This window comes from Balaenoptera musculus, chromosome 1 (assembly GCF_009873245.2).
Source record: "Balaenoptera musculus isolate JJ_BM4_2016_0621 chromosome 1, mBalMus1.pri.v3, whole genome shotgun sequence".
NCBI classification, from domain to species: Eukaryota; Metazoa; Chordata; class Mammalia; order Artiodactyla; family Balaenopteridae; genus Balaenoptera; species Balaenoptera musculus.
The window spans coordinates 36,885,196-36,909,485 of record NC_045785.1 but is presented as its reverse complement, the minus strand read 5'-3'; the positions used below and the strand labels follow the sequence as shown (position 1 = coordinate 36,909,485).

At 52.5% G+C, this 24,290-nt stretch overlaps 2 protein-coding genes and 1 non-coding gene across 8 annotated transcripts in view; 2 read left to right on the top strand and 1 right to left on the bottom strand.

Annotated features, from left to right (window-relative positions):
* BTBD19 (BTB domain containing 19) overlaps positions 1-24,290 on the bottom strand; it is an 89,401-nt gene that overhangs the window by 59,196 nt on the left and 5,915 nt on the right. Inside the window, exon 8 of one of the 2 annotated variants that reach the window (XM_036859854.1) lies at positions 20,588-20,697. The exons of the other annotated variant lie outside the window; for it this stretch is intronic. Coding sequence (XP_036715749.1) covers positions 20,674-20,697 — 24 coding nt within the window. The 3' untranslated portion in view covers positions 20,588-20,673. Of the gene's footprint in view, positions 1-20,587; positions 20,698-24,290 lie in introns of those variants that run through there. 2 annotated transcript variants of the gene reach the window in all.
* On the top strand, positions 1,668-17,672 carry PTCH2 (patched 2). 5 transcript variants are annotated; one of them, XM_036859802.1, is made up of 22 exons: positions 1,668-2,109; positions 2,545-2,737; positions 9,377-9,566; positions 9,674-9,743; positions 9,943-10,034; positions 10,674-10,869; positions 11,470-11,591; positions 11,740-11,887; positions 11,973-12,104; positions 12,187-12,342; positions 12,427-12,519; positions 12,797-12,922; positions 13,016-13,134; positions 13,241-13,589; positions 13,739-14,051; positions 14,143-14,285; positions 14,371-14,551; positions 14,679-14,959; positions 15,048-15,185; positions 16,238-16,380; positions 16,475-16,574; positions 16,948-17,672. In XM_036859802.1, exons 1-22 carry the CDS (start codon positions 2,017-2,019, stop codon positions 17,209-17,211), a joined length of 3,642 nt encoding a protein of 1,213 aa, XP_036715697.1. In that variant the 5' UTR covers positions 1,668-2,016; the 3' UTR covers positions 17,212-17,672. The 5 variants fall into 5 exon arrangements, 4 of the variants coding, with proteins under 4 accessions (XP_036715697.1, XP_036715687.1, XP_036715678.1 ...); XM_036859792.1 differs by having other exon boundaries at positions 10,674-10,782; positions 12,797-13,134; XM_036859783.1 differs by having other exon boundaries at positions 12,797-13,134.
* On the top strand, positions 20,139-20,256 carry LOC118887533. The gene has a single exon (XR_005018021.1). It is a non-coding gene; the product is annotated as a U5 spliceosomal RNA (small nuclear RNA).

Genomic DNA, 24,290 nt, shown 5'->3' with positions numbered 1-24,290 from the left:
TAGTTACAGCAAAGCCTCTCTACTTCCAGTCCTGATGACACCCAGCCACACTCATCTTTTGCTATAGCCGCAAGAGCAATCTAGGGGCCCACACAACCTAGTTTAGAGGCTATTTCTATTTCCAGATAATTGCTGAGGGTACACTTTCTTTATACACAACAGGACCCTCTTCTCTATGACAGGGAGGAACAAAGTGCTATGCACATACGCTGCCCTTACTGTGTAGTCACTACTTGGCCAACAGCATCACATATGTATTGGTTCCTCCAAGGCATTTTGCTGGATGAATGGACCAATGGAAGTGGCAAACCTGCTAGGTGTTCACCCCCTTGGCCTAAAGTTCCCCTTTCACCAGAACTGAAGAGAGATCTCCAGGGAGATGATGTTAATTGACACAACTTTTCAAAAAGCAGTTTGGCAATGTGTAGCAAGAGCCATAAAAATGTTCATACTTTTTGACCAAACACCCCCACTTCTGGGAATCTGTCCTAAGGACATTCTCCAAATGACTGATACAAAGACTATGTAGTAACATGAAATGTTTGTGATGTAATCATAAACAAGTCTGGAAGAATTGACCAAGAAATTGGCCAGAGATAATAGTAGTTGTGTTAGAGTAATGAGTTTACTGGAGATTCTTTTTCTCTTTCCCAAACTTTACATGCTAGTATATTGATTTTACCCTCCTCTGCCACTCAGTGTTAATCAGTCAGGAACCTGCAGAAACACACTCAAGAGGCCAGACAATTGATGAAAGTTTAATAAAGGGACTAGGCTCTGTTTCCAAGTCACTTCCAAGACTGGTTTGTGCAACTCTCAAAGGACTCACTCAACAATTATTGAGCACCTACTTACTCTCTAGTGAGGGAGGCAGACTTTCAAGTACATAAATTGTATCATGTGCAATAATAAATATATAAATTGAGTGTTATAAGGCGCACAAAGAAGCAACTATCCGTTAGGTGGGGTGGTGTGACTCAAGGAAGACTTCAAAGGCAGATGGTTGATTCATGTTCAGTTTTGGGTCTTTTTTTTTTTTTTTTTTCCAGGCAGTGCTGCGAGGCTTACAGTATCTTAGTTCCCTGACCAGGGATTGAACCCGGGTCCTCGGCAGTGAAAGCGCAGAGTCCTAACCACTGGACCGCCAGGGAATTCCCTCATGCTCCGTTTTGAAGGTGGTCTGCCAAAACGAGAGGGCCACATGTACAAAGGCAGAAATACATGGAATAACATGGTGGGTTTAGGAAACTATATGTGGCTCTGCAGGCCTGGAAGGAACATTGTGTGGGTGTGAAGGAACTATGGGAGGGAAGACTGTTTAGATCCTGCAGGGCCCTGTGCTCCAAGTGGGCTTTGTGTTTTGCAGCTGTCATCAGATTCGCATTTTAGAGAGATGACTGGCCTCAGTGGAGAGAGTGGACTGAAGGGGGAGAGAATGGAGGCAGAGAGTTGTGAAAAGCAGTCTTTGGGTCTTGGCTGCGTCGGCCAGCAGATACCTTTTCTCAGCATTGGTCTCTCCTGACTTACATTTGGCCAACGCATCGCCTCTCCGGGTTCTCCCTCCCTCCTCCTCCCCGAGGGCAGGCTGGCGGGCGGGCGGGCGGGGAAGCGAGGAGAGGGGTGGCCCTGCCTGGGTGGTCTCCTGCCCCGCCCCCCGCGGCGCCGTTGCCTAGCAACGGATCCAGCCGCGCAGCTCCGGGTAATTTGCCGGCGACTAAGCCAAAGGGAGGGCTTAGCCCCGGCCCTTCCCTTTTTCTTGGACTACAGACGCCTCCTCGACACTGCGGTCGCCACCTCGAGCCGCGCCGGGCGTCGCGTAGCTGTTCCTGCACGCGGGACCGACTCCGGCTCGGCGCCCCGGGCCCGCACCGCCCTGCACTCCTACAGCTCACGGACGCCACTGTACACCCGTACCCGCGGCTAAGCGGCCCCACTGAATTCCGACGCGGGACCTCGCGGTACGCGGGACCAGGCCAGCCTATGGGGGCTCCCAGATAACGCGGGTTGGGGGCGCCCATGCCCCCCATCCCCGCCAGCATGGCTCGGCCACCACCCCTCGGGGAGCTGCCCCCGGGCTACACACCCCCAGCTCGATCTGCAGCACCCCAGGTGAGTGGAGGGGAAGCCGGAAGAAGGGACCGGGTCTAGAGACCCCAGGTCTGTCACTCGGCAAGGTGTGATGTCTCTTAAATGCCATGTGTTATTGGCCCTCGCCCGGGAAAGCTGTGTTGTGTGTCTGTCTGTCCGTGTCTCCTCCTGCTCTGTCCGGTGAGAGTAGGTGTGTCTGTGTCCACCTCTGTCCACCTGAGAACAGGTGTGTGTATATGTATCCTATCTCAGAAAAGGAATCTGTGCCTTCCTCAGGTGTATATTGGGTGGGAGGCAGGGAATGGAGTCAAATTTTTTCCAAGTTTGGGCCTGTGTCTGTCTTGTATCCAGAAACCAAGAAGCTAGAGCTTGGTAGAGGGTATAATAAGGAGAAGAGGTAAAGGTTTCATGCGTTGTTGCAGTAATGCCTGGCTGACCCTTCTCTTTCCATCCCAGATCCTAGCTGGGAGCCTTCAGGCTCCACTCTGGCTTCGTGCTTACTTCCAGGGCCTGCTCTTCTCTCTGGGCTGCGGGATCCAGAGACACTGTGGCAAAGTGCTCTTCCTGGGACTTTTGGCCTTTGGGGCCCTAGCACTGGGTCTCCGCGTGGCCATCATTGAGACAGACCTAGAACAGCTCTGGGTGGAAGGTGAGTTGTGGACACTGGCCATAGTTGCTTGGGTATGGTGAGAATAGGGTGAGGAGCTGGCTACTGAGTTCTAGTGGGCTTTGCGCTGGGTCTGGAGGGGGCACCTGCCTGCCAGAGCCTGAGCATCTGGGAGCCCTGCTCCCTCTCACACCATAAATGGACATCTGCAGATGGTGGAACCCTGTGAATGGGTATATGGAACAGTTATCTGTGAGTGCGTGTGTGTTTATTTAGCATTTACTGGCAATCTTTCATATGTATTTGACTGCACTGCAGTGCTTGTAAAGGCAACTAAAGCAAGACCCATCTTTCAGTAGCAAGGAAAGTAAAATATATGCTGGGATATAATATACAATATAATACAAAGCAGAAAATGATTATGTTGTATAAAAGAAAGCAGGGAGAGATCGCATCTAACTAGGAGAATCAGAAAAGTTAGAACTAGAAGGCTGGGGAAACAGTAAATCATCTGGCAGGCCTCCAGGGAGAGGTCCCATACGGCGAGGTCCCCTGCAACCATTTAGTGGAAAAGTGGCACAGAATCTGTACTTCAAGGCAACAGCAGAGTCAAATGGAACCAGATCTTCACTTCCTAATGGAAGCATTAGAGTAAAATAATTTCTTATTAATAGTTTTGACATAACTCTCTTTTCCTGGAGCCTAGTATGGCAACCCTTTAACAGAGTCCAACTCCCCTCTGTTTTTTCCTGGGAAATTTACATTTGTGGGCTGGCCCAAACCTCCCCCAGCCCTGGCGCACACCCAAAGGCAGGGCCCAGGTTAGACTCTCACACCCTTGAGTTATTTTAAATGCTGGCAAGCCCTAGGATCCAGAGCAGATGTTTCTTGGAGCCTGCCTGCCTATTGGGCTCCCACACCCCGTCCCCACCCAACCCCCCAGCCCTCTGCAGACCCTCACATATATACACACTCTAGGCCAGCCCTGGGGTCCAGAGCAGATGTTTCTCTGTGCCTGCCTGCCCCCAGCCCCAAGACAAACGTGCGCGCGCACACACACACACACACACACACACACACGCACATGCACATAGCCCCACCCACACTACTGCTGCCTGGGTGGTCCCAAATGACTCTTGGATTTCCTGCCACAGTAGAGGCTGTCTCCCACCTCTTCTTCGTTCTCCATTCCCCAGATCTTCCCAATCTAAACACTGCTTGAACCTCCATGTTTCCTCATCCTTTCTCCTACACTCCAGCACAGGATAGGCTAGATCCCACTGGATTTTTGCTGCTGCTTGTGCGAGGGTGATATAAGAGGGTGGTAATCAATTCCTAGGTCTTTTCTCTTTATGTCAGAATATCACTCTGGGGCTTCCCTGGTGACGCAGTGGTTAAGAATCCGCCTGCCAATGCAGGAGACACAGGTTCGAGCCCTGGTCTGGGAGGATCTCACATGCTGCGGAGCAACAAAGCCCGTGCACCACAACTACCGAGCCTGCGCTCTAGAGCCCCCGAGCCACAACTACTGAAGCCCGCGCACCTAGAGCCCATGCTCTGCAACAAGAGAAGCCACTGCTATGAGAAGCCTGCGCACCACAATGAAGAGTAGCCCCCGCCAGTGCAACTAGAGAAAGCCTGCGCGCAGCAACAAAGACCCAATGCAGCCAAAAATAAAAATAAATAAATTTATTTAAAAAAAAAAAAGAAAGAAATTACTTTGAAAAAAAAAGAATATCACTCTGCCCTGTATTAGCTGGGGCTATGGGTGAGGTAAAAGCAGTGATCTTGACCTGATCTTTTCTCTGTACATCTGTTGTTGAGGCTTCTTCCAGCAATGCCCTAGGCAGTGAAGACTGAAGGGTATTTTCCATTCCTTTCCTGTTTTGTTAATACAGAAAGCAAAGAAAGAAGCTAGACATTAGCTATCAGAGTTCTGGACTCTCCAGCTTTGCCGTGGTGAGATTTGGAATGTGACTTCTCCTTCCTGATCAATATTAAAGCTGAAGGACTCAGATAATTTCTCTAAAATAAAAATCACAGGGAATCCCCTGGTGGTCCAGTAGTTAGGACTCCGCGTTCTCACTGCCGAGGGCCCGGGTTTGATCCCTGGTCGGCGAGCTAAGATCCCGCAAGCCAGGTGGTGCGGGCAAAAAAAAAGAAGAAGAAGAAGAAAGAAAGGAAGGAAGGAAAGAAAAGAAAAGGAAAATCACAGCATGTAGCCCAACTAGTACTTACAGGAACAGTGATAGAGATGGTTTGAAACTGGAGCTGTCCCTGAAGATAAGGAGCATACAGCCCTTCTGTCTGGAAGGCAGGGGACAGCCACATATCAATTGGTGGAACCACTATTCACTCAGACACCCAAGTCTGAAACCTTGATAGTCAGCCTCAGTTCTTCTTGCTCACCTGATTGGTCACTAAACAATTAAAATTCTTCCTTCTCAGCTTCTCTCAGATCCCTCCTTTCCACCCTTGCAGCTGTTGCTCTAGTTGAGGCCTGGCAGTACACTCCTGATTGTATCATTTAGCATGCTTTTAGCCACATGAAAGAGAGAGAAAGGGAAAGAGGGAGGAAGGAAGAAGAAGACTGATTTATTATCCCCCCCAACAAGGAGTCTAGCAGTAGACAGTAGAGAAGTTCCAGGATGGATAATTCAGCAATCTAAGGACATCATCAAGGACCCAGTTTCTTTCTGTCTTTGTCCTCTGCCTTCTGCATGTTGGGCTTTTGTCCTCAGGCTTATCACCTCCTTCTCCCAAGGTGGCTGCTGCAGTGGTAGAAAAGAGAAGTCATCCCTGTCTTGCATCCCTTTTTTTTTTTTTTTTTTAATTTTATTTATTTATTTATTTTTGGCTGTGTTGGGTCTCCATTTCTGTGCGAGGGCTTTCTCTAGTTGAGGCGAGCGGGGGCCACTCTTCATCGCTGTGCGCGGGCCTCTCACTGTCGCGGCCTCTCTTGTTGCGGAGCACAGGCTCCAGACGCGCAGGCTCAGTAGTTGTGGCTCACGGGCCCAGTTGCTCCGCGGCATGTGGGATCTTCCCAGACCAGGGCTGGAACCCGTGTCCCCTGCATTGGCAGGCGGACTCTCAACCACTGCGCCACCAGGGAAGCCCCGCATCCCTTTTTGAAAGTGAGGAAAAATACACCATCTACCCCTCCCCACCATCCACCCCCACCGACTTCCCATTTGGTTATACTTTGGCAAGAACTGTGTAGCATCCTATGCCTAAATCCTTCACTTGGCAAAGACGGTGGAATTACTGTGATTGACTTATTAGACTAATCAAATTTCACCTCCTAAGGCTGGGGAAGGGCCCAGCTGCCCTGAATACTAGGCCTTTCAGAGGATGGCCCAGGAAATCGAGGTCTATTAAGTGACTGATCTTTCCCCCTCACCTTCAAATCTGCCTCCGCACTGCCCTCCTGTGGTGCTTCTAAATCTGGCCAAGTCAATCCCTGCTTAGAGCCCTTCCACCACTCTCTACTGGGTTCCGGGGAGTCTCCAAAACCAAGTTCAAGCTCCTTAGCATACTCTAGGTTGCTTATCCAGCTTTGTCTCTGCCTCACTCTTAGCAGCCCAGCAACACGGAGCCTCTTACAGTTACCTGCACACACTTGGTCCAGAACCCCTTTCCCTGACTTCTTTCCCTGGCCAACTCCTATTCATCATTCACAGCTCAGCTCCAGAATATATCAGGTGATGAAAAAGCCTGGTCATCTCACTTCTCTGCTTAAAACATAATATGGCTCCCATTCCACACAGAGACAGCTTGAGTCCCTACAATAGCTTACAGGTCCTTACATGTGCAATTTCTGGACCAAAGATTATGAACATTTCTGAGGATCCTAAAACATACTGCAGTATTGCTTTCCCCCAAATATTGTACCAAATTACACTCCTGCGGTAGGTAAGTTAGAATGCATTCCTGTAAGCCAGCAATGAGTACTACCAATTCTTAAATCTTTGCTAATTTGAAAGATGATAATTCATTGCTATTTTAATTTGCATTTATTGGATTACCTATAAAGTGGACTCTTTTTCCATGCTGGCTAACCAGTTATATCCTCCCTTTTGTAAAGTTTTTTTTTTTTTTCCACAGTTCAGTGGCTTTTATTTATTTATTTATTTTAACATCTTTATTGGAGTATAATTGCTTTACAATGGTGTGTTAGTTTCTGCTTTATAACAAAGTGAATCAGCTATACATATACATATATCCCCATATCTCCTCCCTCTTGCGTCTCCCTCCCACCCTCCCTATCCCACCCCTCTACGTGGTCACAAAGCACCGAGCTGATCTCCCTGTGCTATGCGGCTGCTTCCCACTAGCTATCTATTTTACATTTGGTAGTGTATATATGTCCATGCCACTCTCTCACTTCGTCCCAGCTTACCCTTCCCCCTCCCCACGTCCTCAAGTCCATTCTCTACATCTGTGTCTTTATTCCTGCATCGTTATGTCCTGCCCCTAGGCTCCTCAGAACCTTTTTTTTTTTTTTTTTTTTTAGATTCCATATATATGTTAGCATACAGTATTTGTTTTTCTCTTTCTGACTTACTTCAGTCTGTATGACAGTCTCTAGGTCCATCCACCTCACTACAAATAACTCAATTTCATTTCTTTTTATGGCTGAGTAATATTCCATTGTATATATGTGCCCCTTTTGTAAAGTTTTTAACAAATGTGATGATTTTGATGTCTCCTTCCCCTGTTCCCCCTGCTTCTTCCCCACTCACTTGCAGTCTCTTTTTTTCTCCAGTTCTTTCTCATTTTTCCATCATATCATTTCTCTCCCAGCAGCTATTGAATAATAACTCCATATCTGTACCTACTGTGTTCTGTACAACTTCCTAAGTACTTTGCTTGCATTGATTCTAATTCTACCAAGGTAGGCATTTCTCTATTTCACAGATGAGAACATTGAGGGTCAGAGAGACTAAGTAATTTACTCAAGCACAGACCAAGTATCAGAGCCCAGACCCAAAGCCAGGTCTGTCCAGAGCCTTTGTGGCACCCCGCCCCGTCTCTTCTTGCCTCACAATACATCCTAGTGCATCTGTCCTCATATCTGTCATCATCATCGTCAGCGAAGACTTATCTTTTTCTCTTCCTCATTTTCTCTGAGGATTCCTTATTCTCTTTGATGCCGTATTTTTTTTTTTTAATTTTTTGGCCACGCCACGCGGTTTGCAGGGATCTTAGATCCCTGACCAGGGATCGAACCCGTGCCCTCGTCAGTGAGAGTGCAGAGTCCCAACCACTGGACCTCCAGGGAACTCCCTTGATGCTGTATTTTAAATTGTGCTTGTCTCTTTCTCTTGCTTTCTTATTAGCTCTGTCCGGGTTCCTTCTTTCTCCCATGCCTCCTTCCCCTCAGCAAACTCACTTACTGTGAGGAGCTTATCTCTGCCCTCCCCTCCTGTCCCTCCTTGTGGCACCTCTGGCCCAAGCCTGGTGAAATAAACACTGCAGTACGAGCCTACTGCAGAGGAGTGGGGAGTCAGGAAAGGAAGAAAAAGAGTAGGTGGAATTGCCAGCCGAGAAGGCAGGATGATGGCTGTGTGAGACTGTTGTGGGGATGGGAGGTGTGAGCATATGGGTGAATCTGTGACGGGGAGTTTCCAAGGGTTTGGGGCTCGCATGAGTGAGGGGATTGTGTGGGTTTGAAAAAGAGATTGGGGAGCATGATAATCCCAGGTGGGGCTGGAGTCTCAGAGAAGCAGTCCATTGGGCCCCAAGGGTGGCAGTGACCTACAGGAAGAGGCCCCAGATGGGTTGAAGCAGGATTATGGGTCTAAGACCAGGCCAAGTCCACAAAGCCTCCGGGGTGGTTTGGCCCTGGCCCTCGCCTCCCCCAAACCACAGTCAGGTCATAGCATCCCTCACAGCATCCCCGCCTCCCCAGATCCCAGGTACAGAGCTGGCCTCCGTGGCCAGTGCAATGCAGGACTTGATCAAGGAGATGAAGGCAGGCCTGGCGCCGGGACTCCCCGTTGTCTGGACAGAGAGACTGGTGAAAGGGATCTTTTTCCCCAGGCCCACTTTGATGTCACCCCTGCCAGGATCCATGAGTGGAAGCAGTATGTTGGCAGCATCACACTGAAAGACCGTCTGACCCTCCCCCGCACCTGTGCCACCACAGAGCCATTATTGCCAGGCACCCCCCACCCCTCTGCAGAGCGGTTTGCAAAAAAGCGTATGGATATAAACCACTGCCTGGGACAACCTGAACTAGGAACCAGCCCCAGTGCTAGATCTGTTCTTTTAGGAGACCCTCCAATGGCAGCCTCCCTATTGGCCCCTCTGTCCCTCCTTGTCCTCCCCACCAGAGTAGAGAGGGACTGAGTGAGGGCTCCCTTACCAGGACACCCCCAGAACCCCACCCTGGCCCAGCTCATGTTGATCTCTCGTTTTAAAGTTATTTGCTCCAAACCCAGCCAGCCGGGTTCATGCTTAAACCTTAGGTCCCACAAGAATTCCACAGAGCCACACAGCTGGACCTCTCCACTCCAGATTCCAAGCAGAGGGCCAGGAGCCTGGGGAGTCAGCATGGCCATCAGGGAGAAGCTTCTCCCACTTGTCCTGGGAGGCCTCTGTGGGTTAGGGTCCCACGGCCCCCGGAGCTCTGATCCACTGAGGCTCTTTCCCCCCAGCTTTCTCTCTCTGCTCTGGCAGCGGGCAGCCGGGTGAGCCAAGAGCTGCAATACACCAAGGAGAAGCTGGGGGAGGAGGCTGCATACACCTCCCAGATGTTGATACAGACCCCGCGCCAGGAGGGGGAGAATGTCCTCACGCCTGAGGCACTTGGCCTCCACCTCCAGGCAGCCCTCACCGCCAGTAAAGTGCAAGTATCACTCTATGGAAAGTGAGTCTGGCTGAGCCCCTGAGCAGCTGGGGGTGAGAGGTGCTGCAGCAGGGCTGGAGTGGGAATCCCCCTCTTCTGCTGATGTCCTGTGCCCCTGGTTATTGCAGGTCCTGGGATTTGAACAAAATCTGCTACAAGTCAGGAGTTCCCCTAATTGAAAACGGAATGATTGAGCGGGTGAGTATCCTGAGCTGTTCTCTGAGACTAGGTAGAGGTGGAGCCTTTTCTGCAGTAAGGGAGGGCTTGGAGAGACGGCGGGGGGTGGGGGTGGGGGTGGGGCGTCGGGAGGTGGGGGCATTGCAGAGGGCATCCTACAAAGGTCATGGAGAAAAGAGCCCAGGGACAGGACTGATGTGGCCTGGGATGTCCCTGGCAGATGATTGAGAAGCTGTTTCCCTGCGTGATCCTCACCCCCCTCGACTGCTTCTGGGAAGGAGCCAAACTCCAAGGGGGCTCTGCCTACTTGCCGTGAGTGCTGCCACAGCTGCTCCCAGGACCCTGCTTCATCCCCTGCCAGGACCTCCCCAGCAGAAAGAAGGGTGGGAGTAAAGATGATGATCAAAAGCTCACCCAGGGCCTAATTACCTCCCAGGCCAGGGTCAGAGCACCGGCAGCCTCAGGGCTCTCTCCACATCCCCCTTCGCCTCACCTCCGAACGAGAGGCAGACCTGTCTTATTTAGACAAAACACGAAGATCTATAAGATCTGAACAAAGGAAGGAAAAAATCCCCAGAAAGACTTTGCCAGGGAGAGTTAGCTAGGTGTCAGCTCAGCTGTGACCCAGGCCAGAAAGAAAACCTGTTCTAAGCAGGTGCCTGTATGGTTATGTATTAGAACCAAGGGTAGACGGTTTGGGAAGGAATGCAGTAGGGCTTTTCTGGGCCTTTTTATTGTGTTAAGTACCATCTGTCTGAGGTCCATCTCAGCCCAGGTATCTGTCCACAGCTCACTGCAGCAGCCTGCTGGGCTGAGCCTTGACCACCCTCCACACAGAGGGACAGATGAGCAGCTAGGAGGAGGGTGGGCTACTACATGGGTCCCATAGCAGTGGTTTGGAGGGTGGGCATTGATCCTTGATCCTTACCAACTATGGGCTCTCCCCTGCAGGGGCCGCCCCGACATCCAGTGGACCAACCTGGATCCAGAGCAGCTGCTGGAGGAGCTGGGCCCCTTTGCCTCCCTTGAGGGCTTCCGGGAGCTGCTAGACAAGGCACAGGTGGGCCAGGCCTACGTGGGGCGGCCCTGTCTGCACCCTGACGACCTCCACTGCCCATCTAGTGCCCCTAACCATCACAGCAGGCAGGTGGGTTCCAGCCAGGTCTGCCAGGGAAAGGTTATTTTCCTTCCCTTTCCCCTCATATGTTCCCCTGTTCTAGGAGAGAGCAGACTGCTCTGTGCTCTGCCCCCCATTTCCTGGACGTTGTTACCCTGCCCCCACTGTGCTAGACACCTAGAGGGTTCCATTCCTCTTCAGCTCTGCTAAGGAACCCTCAAGTGGCCTATGAATCCCTTTGTCCTTTTCTAAGCCCAGAAAGGCTGGACTTCATCAAAATATACGTGTACAGGGAAACAGGACAAATTAGCTAAGCACGAGTATCATACCTAATTTCCTGAGTGTCTGTGTGGCCCTGTGAACGTGGACCTTTTTCCAAAACCACCAAAGTTATGCCCGCTCCTCCCCGCAGCCTGTCTCTAGGCCTCAGCTCCCTCTTGTGGCCTCCTCTCTGCAGGACACTAGCTGCTCCCTCACAGAGCAGGCAAGAGGCTCAGCATAATAGTTATCTACACTCCAGGCCCACAGAGCTCCGTGGCAAGCATGGTTCCTGCAGGTTCCAGCCCAGAGACACCCAGTTATCCAAAACCAGGGCCTTGAGTAATGAGCCCCTCCGCTGTCCCCCTCCAGGCTCCCAATGTGGCTCAGGAGTTGAGCGGGGGCTGCCATGGCTTCTCCCACAAGTTCATGCACTGGCAGGAGGAACTGCTGCTGGGAGGCCTGGCCAGAGACCCCCGAGGACAGCTGCTGAGGTAGGGCCTCCCCTGGGAGTTGGTAAGGGCACCCCAGGTATGGGGAGCCACACCCTGATGCCAGACAACTCTGGCAAAAGCCCCTTGCACACCCCCTCCTGGGTGTTCAGACCAGCTCTGACTCCTACTTCTCCTGTACCCCAACCAGGGCAGAGGCCCTGCAGAGCACCTTCCTGCTGATGAGTCCCCGCCAGCTCTATGAGCACTTCCGGGGCGACTACCAGACGCACGACATCGGCTGGAGCGAGGAGCAGGCCAGCACGGTGCTGCAGGCCTGGCAGCGGCGCTTCGTGCAGGTCAGTGTGGAGGCGTGGAGACGGCGAGCGCGGTGCCCTGAGGCCGCTGCCGCCTCCTGCCCCTCACACCGCCCTGTCTCCCCAGCTGGCGCAGGAGGCCCTGCCTGGGAACGCGTCCCAGCAGATCCACGCCTTCTCCTCCACCACCCTGGATGACATCCTGCACGCCTTCTCTGAAGTCAGCGCTGCCCGCGTGGTGGGAGGCTACCTGCTCATGGTGGGTCCTCCTGGCACCTTGTCCCCCGCCACCGGCCCCCACCCTGGGAGCCCCTATCCAAGACTGCCCTCTCTCCCCACAGCTGGCCTACGCCTGCGTGACAATGCTGCGGTGGGACTGTGCTCAGTCCCAGGGTGCCGTGGGCCTCGCCGGGGTGCTGCTGGTGGCCCTGGCGGTGGCCTCGGGCCTCGGGCTCTGCGCCCTGCTCGGCATCGCCTTCAATGCCGCCACTACCCAGGTACACCAAGACTGTGGGGCAGACTTGGGGGCCGACGGCCCAGGCTGCTCGGTTCCTCCAGCTGCCCGCCCCGTGCCCCTCCAGGTGCTGCCCTTCTTGGCACTGGGCATTGGCGTGGATGACATATTCCTGCTGGCACATGCCTTCACAGAGGCTCCACCTGGCACCCCTCTCCAGGTGAGGCCTCGTCCTCCAGCCTGGGCTCATCTGAGGCAGTGCTGCGTAGGGGCTCAGAGCCTCTTGGTTTGAGTGACCTTGGGCTGGTAATTAACCTCTCTGTGCCTCGTTTCCTCATCTGTAAACAGGGGTAATAATAGTGCTTGTGTCGTAAGGGTTGTAGTGAGGATCGGTGAGGTAATTCAAGTCGAGTACTTAGAACAGTACGATACATATTAGCTGCTATGAGGCTCCTTTACCCACCTCTGCCATCCTTCACGCTGCCTTGTCCTGACAGGAGCGCACAGGTGAGTGTCTGCAGCGCACAGGCACCAGCGTTGCACTCACATCCATCAACAACATGGTCGCCTTCTTCATGGCTGCCCTAGTTCCCATCCCTGCACTGCGGGCCTTCTCCTTGCAGGTGAGGCCTCACAAACGGGGCCCGGGCTCAGGGTGGGCATGGAGCCGGGGCAGGCCTCATCCAGGCTTTGTGCCCCTCCTGTCCATCCCGCAGGCGGCAGTAGTGGTTGGCTGCAACTTTGCAGCCATGATGCTTGTCTTCCCAGCGGTCCTCAGCCTGGACCTGCACCGGCGCCACTGCCAGCGCCTTGATGTGCTCTGCTGCTTCTCTAGGTATCCCTACCCCACCAGGCCGTCCTTCCTTGGCCCCATCCCGTCCTGTCCCTTCAGCAGCATTTCCAGGCACAGACCCATCACCCCCTCTCTCTGCCTCTTCCAGCCCCTGCTCTGCTCGGGTGATTCAGATTCTGCCCCAGGAGCTGGGGGATAGGACAGTACCAGTGGGCATTGCTCACCTGACTGCCACTGTTCAGGCATTTGCGCACTGTGAAGCCAGCAGCCAGCATGTGGTCACCATCCTGCCTCCCCAAGCCCACCTGGTGCCCCCACCTTCTGACCCACTGGCCTCTGAGCTCTTCAGCCCAGGAGGGTCAACACGGGACCTTCTAGGCCAGGAGGAGGGGACAAGGCAGAAGGCAGCCTGCAAGTCCCTGGCCTGCGCCCGCTGGAATCTTGCCCATTTCGCCCGATCTCAGTTTGCACCCTTGCTGCTCCAGTCCCACACCAAGGTAAGCCTCCAGGCCCAGGCAGGTCGAGGTGAGACACAGCAGAGGCTTCTTAGGTGTCTCTGGGCCCCAAGAAGGGAAGAGGGCTTAGCCCAACATCTGAGGGCCCAAGGGTATCCCTGGGCCTCCAGCTTAGTTGCCGTTTCCCACAGGCCATGGTGCTGGTACTTTTTGGGGCTCTTCTGGGCCTGAGCCTCTATGGATCGACCTTGGTGCAGGATGGGCTGGCCCTGACAGATGTGGTGCCTCGGGGCACCAAGGAGCATGCCTTCCTGAGCGCCCAGCTCAGGTACTTCTCTCTGTACGAGGTGGCCCTGGTGACACAGGGTGGCTTTGACTACGCCCACTCCCAACGCGCCCTCTTTGATCTGCACCAGCGCTTCAGTTCCCTCAAGGCGGTGCTGCCCCCACCGGCCACGCAGGCACCCCGCACCTGGCTGCACTATTACCGCAACTGGCTACAGGGTGAGAGGCAAGGAGACCGGCAGGGAGGGCTGCGGCCAGCAGGAGCTCCCAGAGCTCCAGGCCAACCGGACCCCACCCTGTTTTCTCCCAGGAATCCAGGCTGCGTTTGACCAGGACTGGGCTTCTGGGCACATCACCCGCCACTCATACCGCAATGGCTCTGAGGATGGGGCCCTAGCCTACAAGCTGCTCATCCAGACCGGGGATGCCCAGGAGCCTCTGGATTTCAGCCAGGTTGGGAGAGGACTGGAAAGGTCAGGGAGCACCCAGGGGCTCCAGGCCCCATGGGCCCAGCCTTCAGCTCTCTCCGCCTCTACAGCTGACCACAAGGAAGCTGGTGGACAAGGATGGGCTGATTCCACCTGAGCTCTTCTACATGGGGCTGACCATGTGGGTGAGCAGTGACCCCCTGGGTCTGGCAGCCTCACAGGCCAACTTCTACCCCCCACCTCCCGAGTGGCTGCATGACAAGTACGACACCACCGGGGAGAACCTTCGCAGTGAGTCCCAGGGGAGCCCGAAGAGCCTAGGCCTGGGCCCACACAGGCCCTCCCCTGAGGCCCTGCCCACGGCTCCCTGTGCTTACTGGCCACCCCTCCCTCTCCCTCCACCCCCTCCCCTCCACAGTCCCCGCGGCCCAGCCCCTGGAGTTTGCCCAGTTCCCCTTTCTACTGCACGGCCTCCAGAAGACTGCAGACTTCGTGGAGACCATTGAGGGGGCCCGGGCAGCGTGTGCCGAGGCAGGCCGGGCCGGGGTGCGCGCCTACCCCAGCGGCTCCCCCTTCCTCTTCTGGGAGCAGTATCTGGGCCTGCGGCGCTGCTTCCTGCTGGCAGTCTGCATCCTGCTGGTGTGCACTTTCCTCGTCTGCGCCCTGCTGCTGCTCAACCCCTGGGCAGCTTCCCTCATAGTGAGTCCTTGCAGGGGCGGGGCTGGAGAGACCCATAGCTCCCCCCCTGCCCTGCCCAGGAGCCCTGGGTGAGCCCTGCCCTCCCCAGGTACTGGTCCTGGCAGTGATGACCATGGAGCTCTTTGGCATCATGGGTTTCCTGGGCATCAAGCTGAGCGCCATCCCCGTGGTGATCCTTGTGGCGTCTGTAGGCATTGGTGTCGAGTTCACGGTCCATGTGGCTCTGGTGAGCACAGGCACTAGGGGAGGGGTGGGCCAGCTGATTTGGTATTCAACAAATATTGATCAAGCACCTACTGTGTGCTAGGTACTATTTAAGAACTGAGGAGATAAGAGCACTACAGACGGGCTTTCCCTTCAAGGAGCTTATTCTAGAGCGTAGAGATAAGCAATAAACAAGTAAACAAACAAATAAATAAGCAGCCATTTCAGTAGGGAGGAGGGACAAAGGCCTGACCAGAAAGGGGTGAGGGAGGACAGAATGGAAGGTGAGGAAATGGGAACCAACAATTCTTTCGGATGAATTTACTGTGAAGAGGATCAGAGAAATGGGGTGGTAGCTGGATGGCGAGATCCCACCAAGACAGAGATATTAGAACAGAGGCAGGCAGGCCTCTCTCACAGCTTTGTGGTCTCTGGCGGGGGAGGAGTGCGGGTGGGGTGGGGGGCATGGACCAGCTGGCAGCTCCAGCACAGACCTGGCCAGACCCCACAAACAGCTCCCTTCTTCCCCCATAAAAGCCTTATCATTTTTCCGCTTATAAGAATAATATATACTCCTTGGGAGACAAAAAAATGTCAGCATGCTAGAAAGTACCAGGAAAGAATTAGAAATCTTCTGAAATGCCACCCCTAGAAGTTATCACTTTGGTGTCCATCCTTCTAGACCAGGGGTTGGCAAACTTTTTCTGTAAAGGACCAGATAGTAAATATTTTAGGCTTGGCAGGCCATATCGTCTCTGTGGCAACTCTGCCGGGGTAGCCCAAAAGCATCCATAGATACTATGTGCACAAATGGGTGTGGCTGTGTTTCAACAAAACTTTATTTACAAAAAAACATGGGACAGACTGTAGTTTGCCAACCTATTCTAGACATCCCTGTGTCTCACTCATCTATACAGTGTTACCTATATGGACTCGTGCTTGTGTCCTGGGCAGCTCCCAGGGACTCGGTTCACCTGGCCTTCTGTGGGCCAAGGCATGGGTGAGCCCTGGGGACACAGATGAGCTGGCCATGGTTGGCCAAGGAGCAGCTCCAGGACCGCTTTATTCCCCCAGGGCTTCCTGACCTCCCAGGGTAGCCGGAACCTCCGGGCTGCCCGGGCCCTAGAGCACACATTGGCCCCGGTGACCGATGGGGCCATCTCCACATTGCTGGGTCTGCTCATGCTTGCTGGTTCCAACTTTGACTTCATTGTAAGGTAGGGGAGGGCTCGGGGCAAGGCGGCAGGGCTGCCCTGCACTGGCGGCAGGACCTGCCCAGGCTGACCGGCCCCACACACCGCCCCCCTCCAGGTACTTCTTCGTGGTGCTGACAGTACTCACACTCCTAGGCCTCCTCCATGGGCTCGTGCTGCTGCCTGTGCTGCTGTCCATCCTGGGCCCCCCACCAGAGGTGACCACCCTCCTTCTGCTCCCAGCCCAGGGGATGGGGTGGAACAGAGCCAGGGCAAAATGCCCTCAGCGGCCAACAGACAGGGCTCAACTCACAGGGACCTCTCCCCATAAGTACCACCAACTGAAGGTGGCAGCCTCCCCCTTCGCCCAGACATCATGTCCCTACCCCTCAGCCCTCCTGACTTCTTCATGGGACCCACCTTAGCCATTTAGGTGCAGGGTTTGCCCCAGACCTCGACATCCTGTCCCTTGTCAGCTCTCGTACCCTGCTGGAAGCCGCCAAAGACCCCAGCTTCCCAACCAGGGAGGTGCTGAAGGGGGCTGTGTCCCCAGTAGCCCCTGGGCTCACTGGGGCTGGTGTCTCCCCCAAGGTGGTACAGATGTACAAGGAGAGCCCAGAGGTCCTGAGCCCACCAGCTGCACAAGGAGGAGGGCTCAGGTGGGGGGTAGCCCCCACCCTTCCCCAGAGCTTTGCCAGAGTGACTACCTCCATGACCGTGGCCCTCCGCCCACCTCCACTGCCTGGTGCCTACATCCACCCAGCCTCTGAAGAGCCTACTTGGTCCCCTGCTGCCACACCAGCTGCCAGTGGCTCCAGCAACCTTACTTCTAGGGGACCATGTCCAGCCATCTGATGAAAGAGCAGCTGAAGCATGGAGACCCCGTTCAGGCCACATGAAGGCACTGGGAAGCCGTGGGGTGTTACTGAACGCAGGGCAGACTCCTGGGGAGCCCTGCTGCTGCTGCTGTCTGCCTCCATCCCCTCCCCGACCCAGCCATCACAGACCTCCCTGGGATCCACACAAAACCACCACCCTCTAGGCTGTGAGCAGCCTTGCACACCCGGGTGCTCCGTGCCTGTGCCCATGCCCGGGTGGGGTGAAAGCCAGCAAGCACTTCAGGCTGCAGTGCAGCCCTGTCCCCGCTCCCACCCCACCCTGCTGCCCCCAGCAGACCAAGCCTGAGGGATCCTCTAGCACCCTTCACCAGTCCTGGTCCCCCACTGCTTGCTGAGTCCTGGGTAGGCTCTCTGTATCCCTGCCCACCTCTCACCACATAAATTATTTATATGGAGACGTTTATTTTTGTAGTTTGTATAGATGTTAGCTATGCTGAAAGTTTTATTTTTAAAAGTGAAATATATTCTATATGAACTCATCTCAAATGACTTTGGCGCTTTGTTTTCAGATAGAGCTGTGAGTTTGCAAGTGGAGGCGTCGGGGCCACAGGTCGTGGGGCTACCCTAGTCCTTGGTGTGTTTATTCACCTGGCACGTGAAGATGATGTTCAGCCCATGTGTTGGTCATATACTTGGTAACAGGGTCTGACTGAAGTGCTTAGTACACAAAATGATACAAATGTTTTTGATGTCAAACCCCACTGTGTGGCTTTCAGAGCCATCATAAGCCAGCCTTGTGCACCTCTCCAGACTCATCACCCACCTTCCTTTGTGAGCGGCATGGGGGGATGGGCAGAGGGACACAGCCAGGCAACAGGTGAGAGGAGAAGTGGAAGCAGATCAAGAAAGCGTCTGAGGGAATTCCCTGGCGGTCCAGTGCTTAAGACTTGGGCACTCTCATTGCCGGCCTGGGCCCGGGTTAGATCCCTGGTTGAGGAATTAAGATCCCACAAGCCGCGCAGCCAAAATAAAAAAAAGAAGAAGAAGGTGGCCAATTGAAACAGAGATGGGGATAGCAGGGAGGTATTTTAGGAGTTTTGTGCCCAGACCAACCTCCAAGGCAGAGGCCCCTGCAAGTCAGCAGTCAGCTTGGCGCCCCAGAGGCATCTTTGGCCAGACAGCTAGGGGATCAGTAAGGGCACTGTTGAAATTGAGGTTGCATTAGCAACCAGTGAGGCTCTGTATTTAAGCTGTTTGTTCTGTGAAGGTTGAACAGGCCCACTATACAGAGGCCTGGAAGATTCTGGCCACACCTCTGGGTGTAGAGTACAGAGTCTCATCTGACGCATGAGGTGGGGGAGGTCTTTTATTGCCCTTCTCCAATTATCCCAGGGCTCCGTCTCAACTGACACACATACACACCCTGGGTTCCAGCCACCCACTCACCAGGAACGATCCCACCCCCAGAGTACTGCCTTCTCACACTCCACCCCACCAGGCCAAAGGCCAGAAAATCATGTTCTGACCAAAAGTGGGCAGGGAGGTGGGGGGGGTAGGGGGAAGACTTCTGCAGCTGAATCAACACTAAGATGCTTGAGAAGACTTAAGAGAAGCAGGCGGTTGGCTTGGAACCTAGAGTAGGGGATGCCTCCAGGATGCCCAAGGGATGGACACTGGATTTGGAGCCAGTAGTGTTTGGGTCACTTTGGAGGGGATTTTGGGTAGAGCAGGAGAGCTCACCAGGCTGGAATAGTGCAAAAGATGTCACTCCATCGGTGCCACTTACCAGCTGAGTGACCTGGAAAAGTCAGAGAACCTCTCTGAGCCTCAGCTTCTTCATCTGTGAAATGGGAAGATTAGAGCCTATCTTGTAGGGTGCTAGTTTTTCCTTTCAGGATTTTAAATGAAATATTTATGTAAGACATCACCCGGCTTCTCATAGGTGCTATTTCTGTAGTTTGTGGGATATTAGCTATGCTGAAAGTCTGTGCTCCAACTGCATGCTTAGTGAATAACCCTGAAACACTGCACAGTGTCCTGATGTGGCAGCAGCCGAAGGATTCCAGCCAGTTGGAGCCGGACCACCCCAGGAATGGTCAGTTCCGGGGCACTGACCACGGCCAGTCTTGGGGACAAGTCCCAGTGTTTGCAGGACAGCCCACCCTGTGTGGCAGCGCACACTATTCAGCCCCGTTCATGGCTCCCCATCACTGATATCACAAGATCAAAGCCAAGCCCTTTCCAGGCCTAACTCGATCTAGCCTCTGCCGTCATCCCAGCTCTCTCAGGACAGCGACTGGCTGGATTCACACCCTCATTCAGACACACCACACTCTACTCCAGACAGACTGATTACTTTCTATGTTCACCACCCATAACTTCACAGAGGCCATTCCCTCTGCGGAGAACACGTTTCCCATAAACCCGAACCATCCTTGCAGATAAGTTGGATGTCATCTCCTCCAGAAGGAGTGGTGACCTGCCTCCTACATGGTCCCAAAGTCCCTGAGTGTCTGTGCTCTACCGTTTCTGCTTCTGTCCCTAGAGCAGGGTTGGGGGCGGTCCCTGAGGGTACGGAATAGTAGGACTTAACCTCAGCCGGGGTAAGGAAGCGCCGGCTCCCGGGCGGACCCACAGCGACGAGAGAGCGCTGCAGCCCTGGGGTCCCCACGGTGCCGCCCTGCCCGGCCAGCGGCTGGTGCCGCCCAGCGGCCGGAACCGCCTGCGATTTGCATACCCATGGTGCACCACGAAAAGACAGTTTCATGCTGCTTGAGTTCCCACCACGGGGTTTGTCCACTGTTGCAGGGGACAGTGCCTATTAGAAATCTATGGTCTGTGTAAATTCCACTCAGGGAGCGCGAACCGCGCAGGAGCGGAGCAACCGTAAGTGGTCTGAGTGTTACGTTGTTCTGGGAGTGTTCCAAGCGGAAACGAGTAAGCATATTGTGGTTTCTTTTCATATCATGTGAATCTTTCGCTTTTTACTAAAGATTTCCGTGGAGAGAAACAGTTTTGAGTGTCTACTTAAGTTTTTGAGGTTGTGTGTTTTAGAAGAGGTACATATTGGAGTTAAAAAGCGAGAAGTTAATCTTTGTTTCTGCGTTTTGACAACTTGTCTGTAATTACCCGGGGGAATTTAGACAGAAATCCCGTCTCGGTTATTGGAGTTTTTTTTTCAATTATTTACTTCGTTTTGCGAGGTATGCCTTTTCTGTGTTTCTGCCAGTTTCTCTCCAAAGCTTCGCAGTAGGTGAAGAAGTTAACTAAATAAAGGAAGGCGTAAAAAAGCACGGAACGTTTTTGGCACGATGTACAGCGAAAGAGATTAAACGCAGCAGTGCTCATTTCCAAACAGGCTCATCGGTTTCTTTCCCAAAACTAGCAGAGGAGGCAGTTTGGTCAGATTGTCCCCATTCAATGCTCGCTCGATGCCAGTTTTCCGTGTAAATGTACACGGTTCTTTCTCTTAAGGAGGTTAAGTTTTTGGTGGAACCAAGAACTAAAAAAAAAAAAAAAAAAAAAAAAAAATTGGGTACATAATACAGAATCTCAGTGAAAAGTGCTCTACAGAAAGAGCATTATTGAGAGGACAGGGCAAGCTAGCAAATATGTTTTCTTGTCGCTGGGTCTTAGATCAACCTTACAGTAGGGGAGGTTATCTAGATCTGTGGCTTTAAGTGAATATCATTTTCTACGTTGTGTCCTCCGAATTCACAGCCAGCAGCTGCTCCCACTGACTTCCCATATTCAAAGCATATGCTTCATGCAACCGCATATGTTTTTCCTCCTCCAGTGCCAGCAAGCTGGTACAAGAGTTTTTGGATTCCTGCAAAAGCCTCCCACCCCCCCACCCCACTCCCTTGACCGTCGTTGTCCCAATTCTCCACACAAAGGCCAAGTAATTGTTTAAAATGTAAATCCGATCACACCACCACATCGCTGTGTAACATGCTTTTTCTTCAGAGTGCAAACCTGCCCTGGAATATCGTACATGCATTTCTTTACTTGTCTGCTCTTTCTCCTCCTAGAATGTAGGTTCTGTGAGGCAGAGACTTTACCTGATTTGTCCTCTGATAGATCCCATGACTCTAAATCAATGCCTAGCCCATGAACACTCAATGAATATTTGTGTAACAAATGAATGAAGAGATTTGTTTTCTAAACACATGTACTGTCCCACTACAGTCCTAAGCACTTTACAAAATTAATCTTCCTGAGAACCTGACTAAATAGATTCTATTTTTATCTCCATTCTCCATTTTATAAATAAAGAAACTGAGGCATAGAAAGTTAAATAGCCTCAATCAAATCACAAAGCCAGAAAGTGATGGAGCTGAGATTCAAACCTAGGCAGCTTGGCTCCAGAAGAGGCGTACTCTTCATCACTGCGCTACTTAGTGATGGGGTTCAGGACATGCTATCCTAAAATATGGCACCTCCACATATTGAGTATTTTAAGCTGAAGGAGTTTGAGAAAACAGGAAAGTCATTCTGACCTCCTCACTCCCCCAACGCCCGACACCCCCCCCCCCCATGAAACAGGTCATAAAACCCTCAAGTGAGAGCTGCCTTTAGTATACTGAGAGGAAATGAGCATCCTTATCTCCAAAGGCAAGGAGACGCTGAGAAGAATTCTAACGAGAAAGTCTTGCTAAATTCCCCCCAGATTACTACCCTTTAACCTAGCATAAAAATACTCAGGCTTGGGCTTCCCTGGTGGCGCAGTGGTTGGGAGTCTGCCTGCCGATGCAGGGGACACGGGTTCGTGCCCTGGTCTGGGAGGATCCCACATGCCGCGGAGCAACTGGGCCCGGGAGCCGCAATTACTGAGCCTGCGCGTCTGGAGCCTGTGCTCCGCAACAAGAGAGGCCGCGATAGTGGGAGGCCCGCGCATCGCGATGAAGAGTGGCCCCCGCTTGCCACAACTAGAGAAAGCCCTCGCACAGAAACGAAGACCCAGCACAGCCATAAATAAATAAAAAAATAAAAAATAAAAATAAAAATTATTAAAAAAAAAAAAAATACTCAGGCTTAACTGTTTCTTTCGGTCTTCATTTCCTTATGAAGGCTCCCATGTCACGTAAAAACTTACATTAAATAAATTTGTAGGGACTTCCCTGGTGGTGCAGTGGTTAAGAATCCGCCTGCCAATGCAGGGAACACGGGTTCGAGCCCTGGCCTGGGAAGATCCCACATGCCGCGGAGCAACTAAGCCTGTGCACCACAACTACTGAGCCTGCACTCTAGAGCCCGTGAGCCACAACTGGTGAGCCCTTGTGCCACAACTACTGAAGCTCGCACGCCTAGAGCCCACGCTCCACAACAAGAGAAGCCACCGCAATGAGAAGCCTGAGCACCGCAACGAAAAGTAGCCCCTGCTCACCACAACGAGAGAAAGCCTGCGCGCAGCAACGAAGACCCAAAGCAGCCAAATACAAATAAATAAATAAATTTATTTTTTTAAAAAATTGTATGCTTTTCTCCTGTTAATTGTTTTTGTCAGTTTAATCTTCAGATCCAGCCAAGGACCTGAAGAGGAACAAGGAAAACTTTTTCCTCTCAATATTACCTTTTCTTTCAGCAAAATGAATCATGCTCTACTTGGTCTGCACTGTGCTTTTCTTACCAAAGATCATGGATTTTTTTTTTTTTTTTAATTTTAGCTGCGCTGGGTCTTTGTTACAGCGCACAGGCTCTTCGTTGTGGCACACGGGCTTCTCTAGTTGTGGCGTGCAGGCTTAGTTGCCCGCGGCATGTGGGATCTTAGTTCCCGACCAGGGGTAGCACCCGCATCCCCTGCATTGGAAGGCGGATTCTTAGCCACTGGACCACCAGGGGAGTCCCAATCATGGATATTTTTTAATATCACTGTAGGAATATACCATAGTTAATTTAACCAGCCCTCTAGGTTAAACCAGTCCTCTAGGACTAGTTTGTCTTCAATTTTCATTATCCAAACAAAGTGGTACTGAGGGTAACCACATTTTCAGTCTTGAGAAATAATAGCAAATAACTATTTTTAATCCATGTGCAATATATTTTTACATAAAATCCCTGAGAAAGCAGAATATTTTTTTCCAATTAGGGACGTCCCTGGTGGTCCAGGGTTAAGACTCTGCACTTCCACTGCAGAGGGCACGGGTTCGATCCCTGGTTGGGGAACTAAGATCCCACAAGGCGAGAGGCACAGCCAAAAAAAAGAAAAAGTTAATTGTCCCTAATTTCACACTGATAGTATCTTTTTTTTTTTTTTTTTTTTGCGTTGGGTCTTTGTTGCTGCACGCGGGCTTCCTCTAGTTGCGGTGAGCGGGGGCTACTCTTCACTGCGGTGCACGGGCTTCCCATTGTGGTGGCTTCTCTTGTTGCGGAGCATGGGCTCTAGGCACAGGGGCTTCAGTAGTTGTGTCACGTGGGCTCAGTAGTTGTGGGTCGCGGGCTCTAGAGCGCAGGCTTAGTAGTTGTGGTGCATGGGCTTAGTTGCTCCGAGGCATGTGGGATCTTCCCAGGCCAGGGCTCGAACCCATGTCCCCTGCATTGGCAGGCAGATTCTTAACCACTGCGCCACCAGGGAAGCCCCACACTGATAGTATCTTAATGGAATAAAATAACATTTAAATAAGAAAGCAAAGTCATCACTGAACATTTACAGAGCACTGATTATGTGACAGGGACTGGGGAAGTAGAAATGAATAAGGCACCACTCCAGGCCCCAGAGATCTTTCTCCAGGGAGATTCAGATCCTCAGGAAGACAAAAATGTGTAACAAATGAAAGGGGAGCATGGGGAGTCTTCAATAACCAAGACAGTAAATCCAGAGCTAGAGGACCATTGCCTTCAGGACCAGTGAATTTATGCAAAGGCAGTAGTTGAGAGAAGAGTTGCTAATGTTTGGAACCACTAGTAATTTTGAGTTCCCTAAAAGTGAAATAGATTATATTTTGTCCTGAGGGCAGTGGGAATGTTGAGGAACTTAGTATGGAGAGTAGGGCTGACAATCTTACACAAGTCTGGCAGCAGTGTGCGAAATGGTTGGGGAGGGGGTCGCCGCTGGAGTGAAGGCAGGAGGATTAATAAGAGCCTGTGGCAGTGATT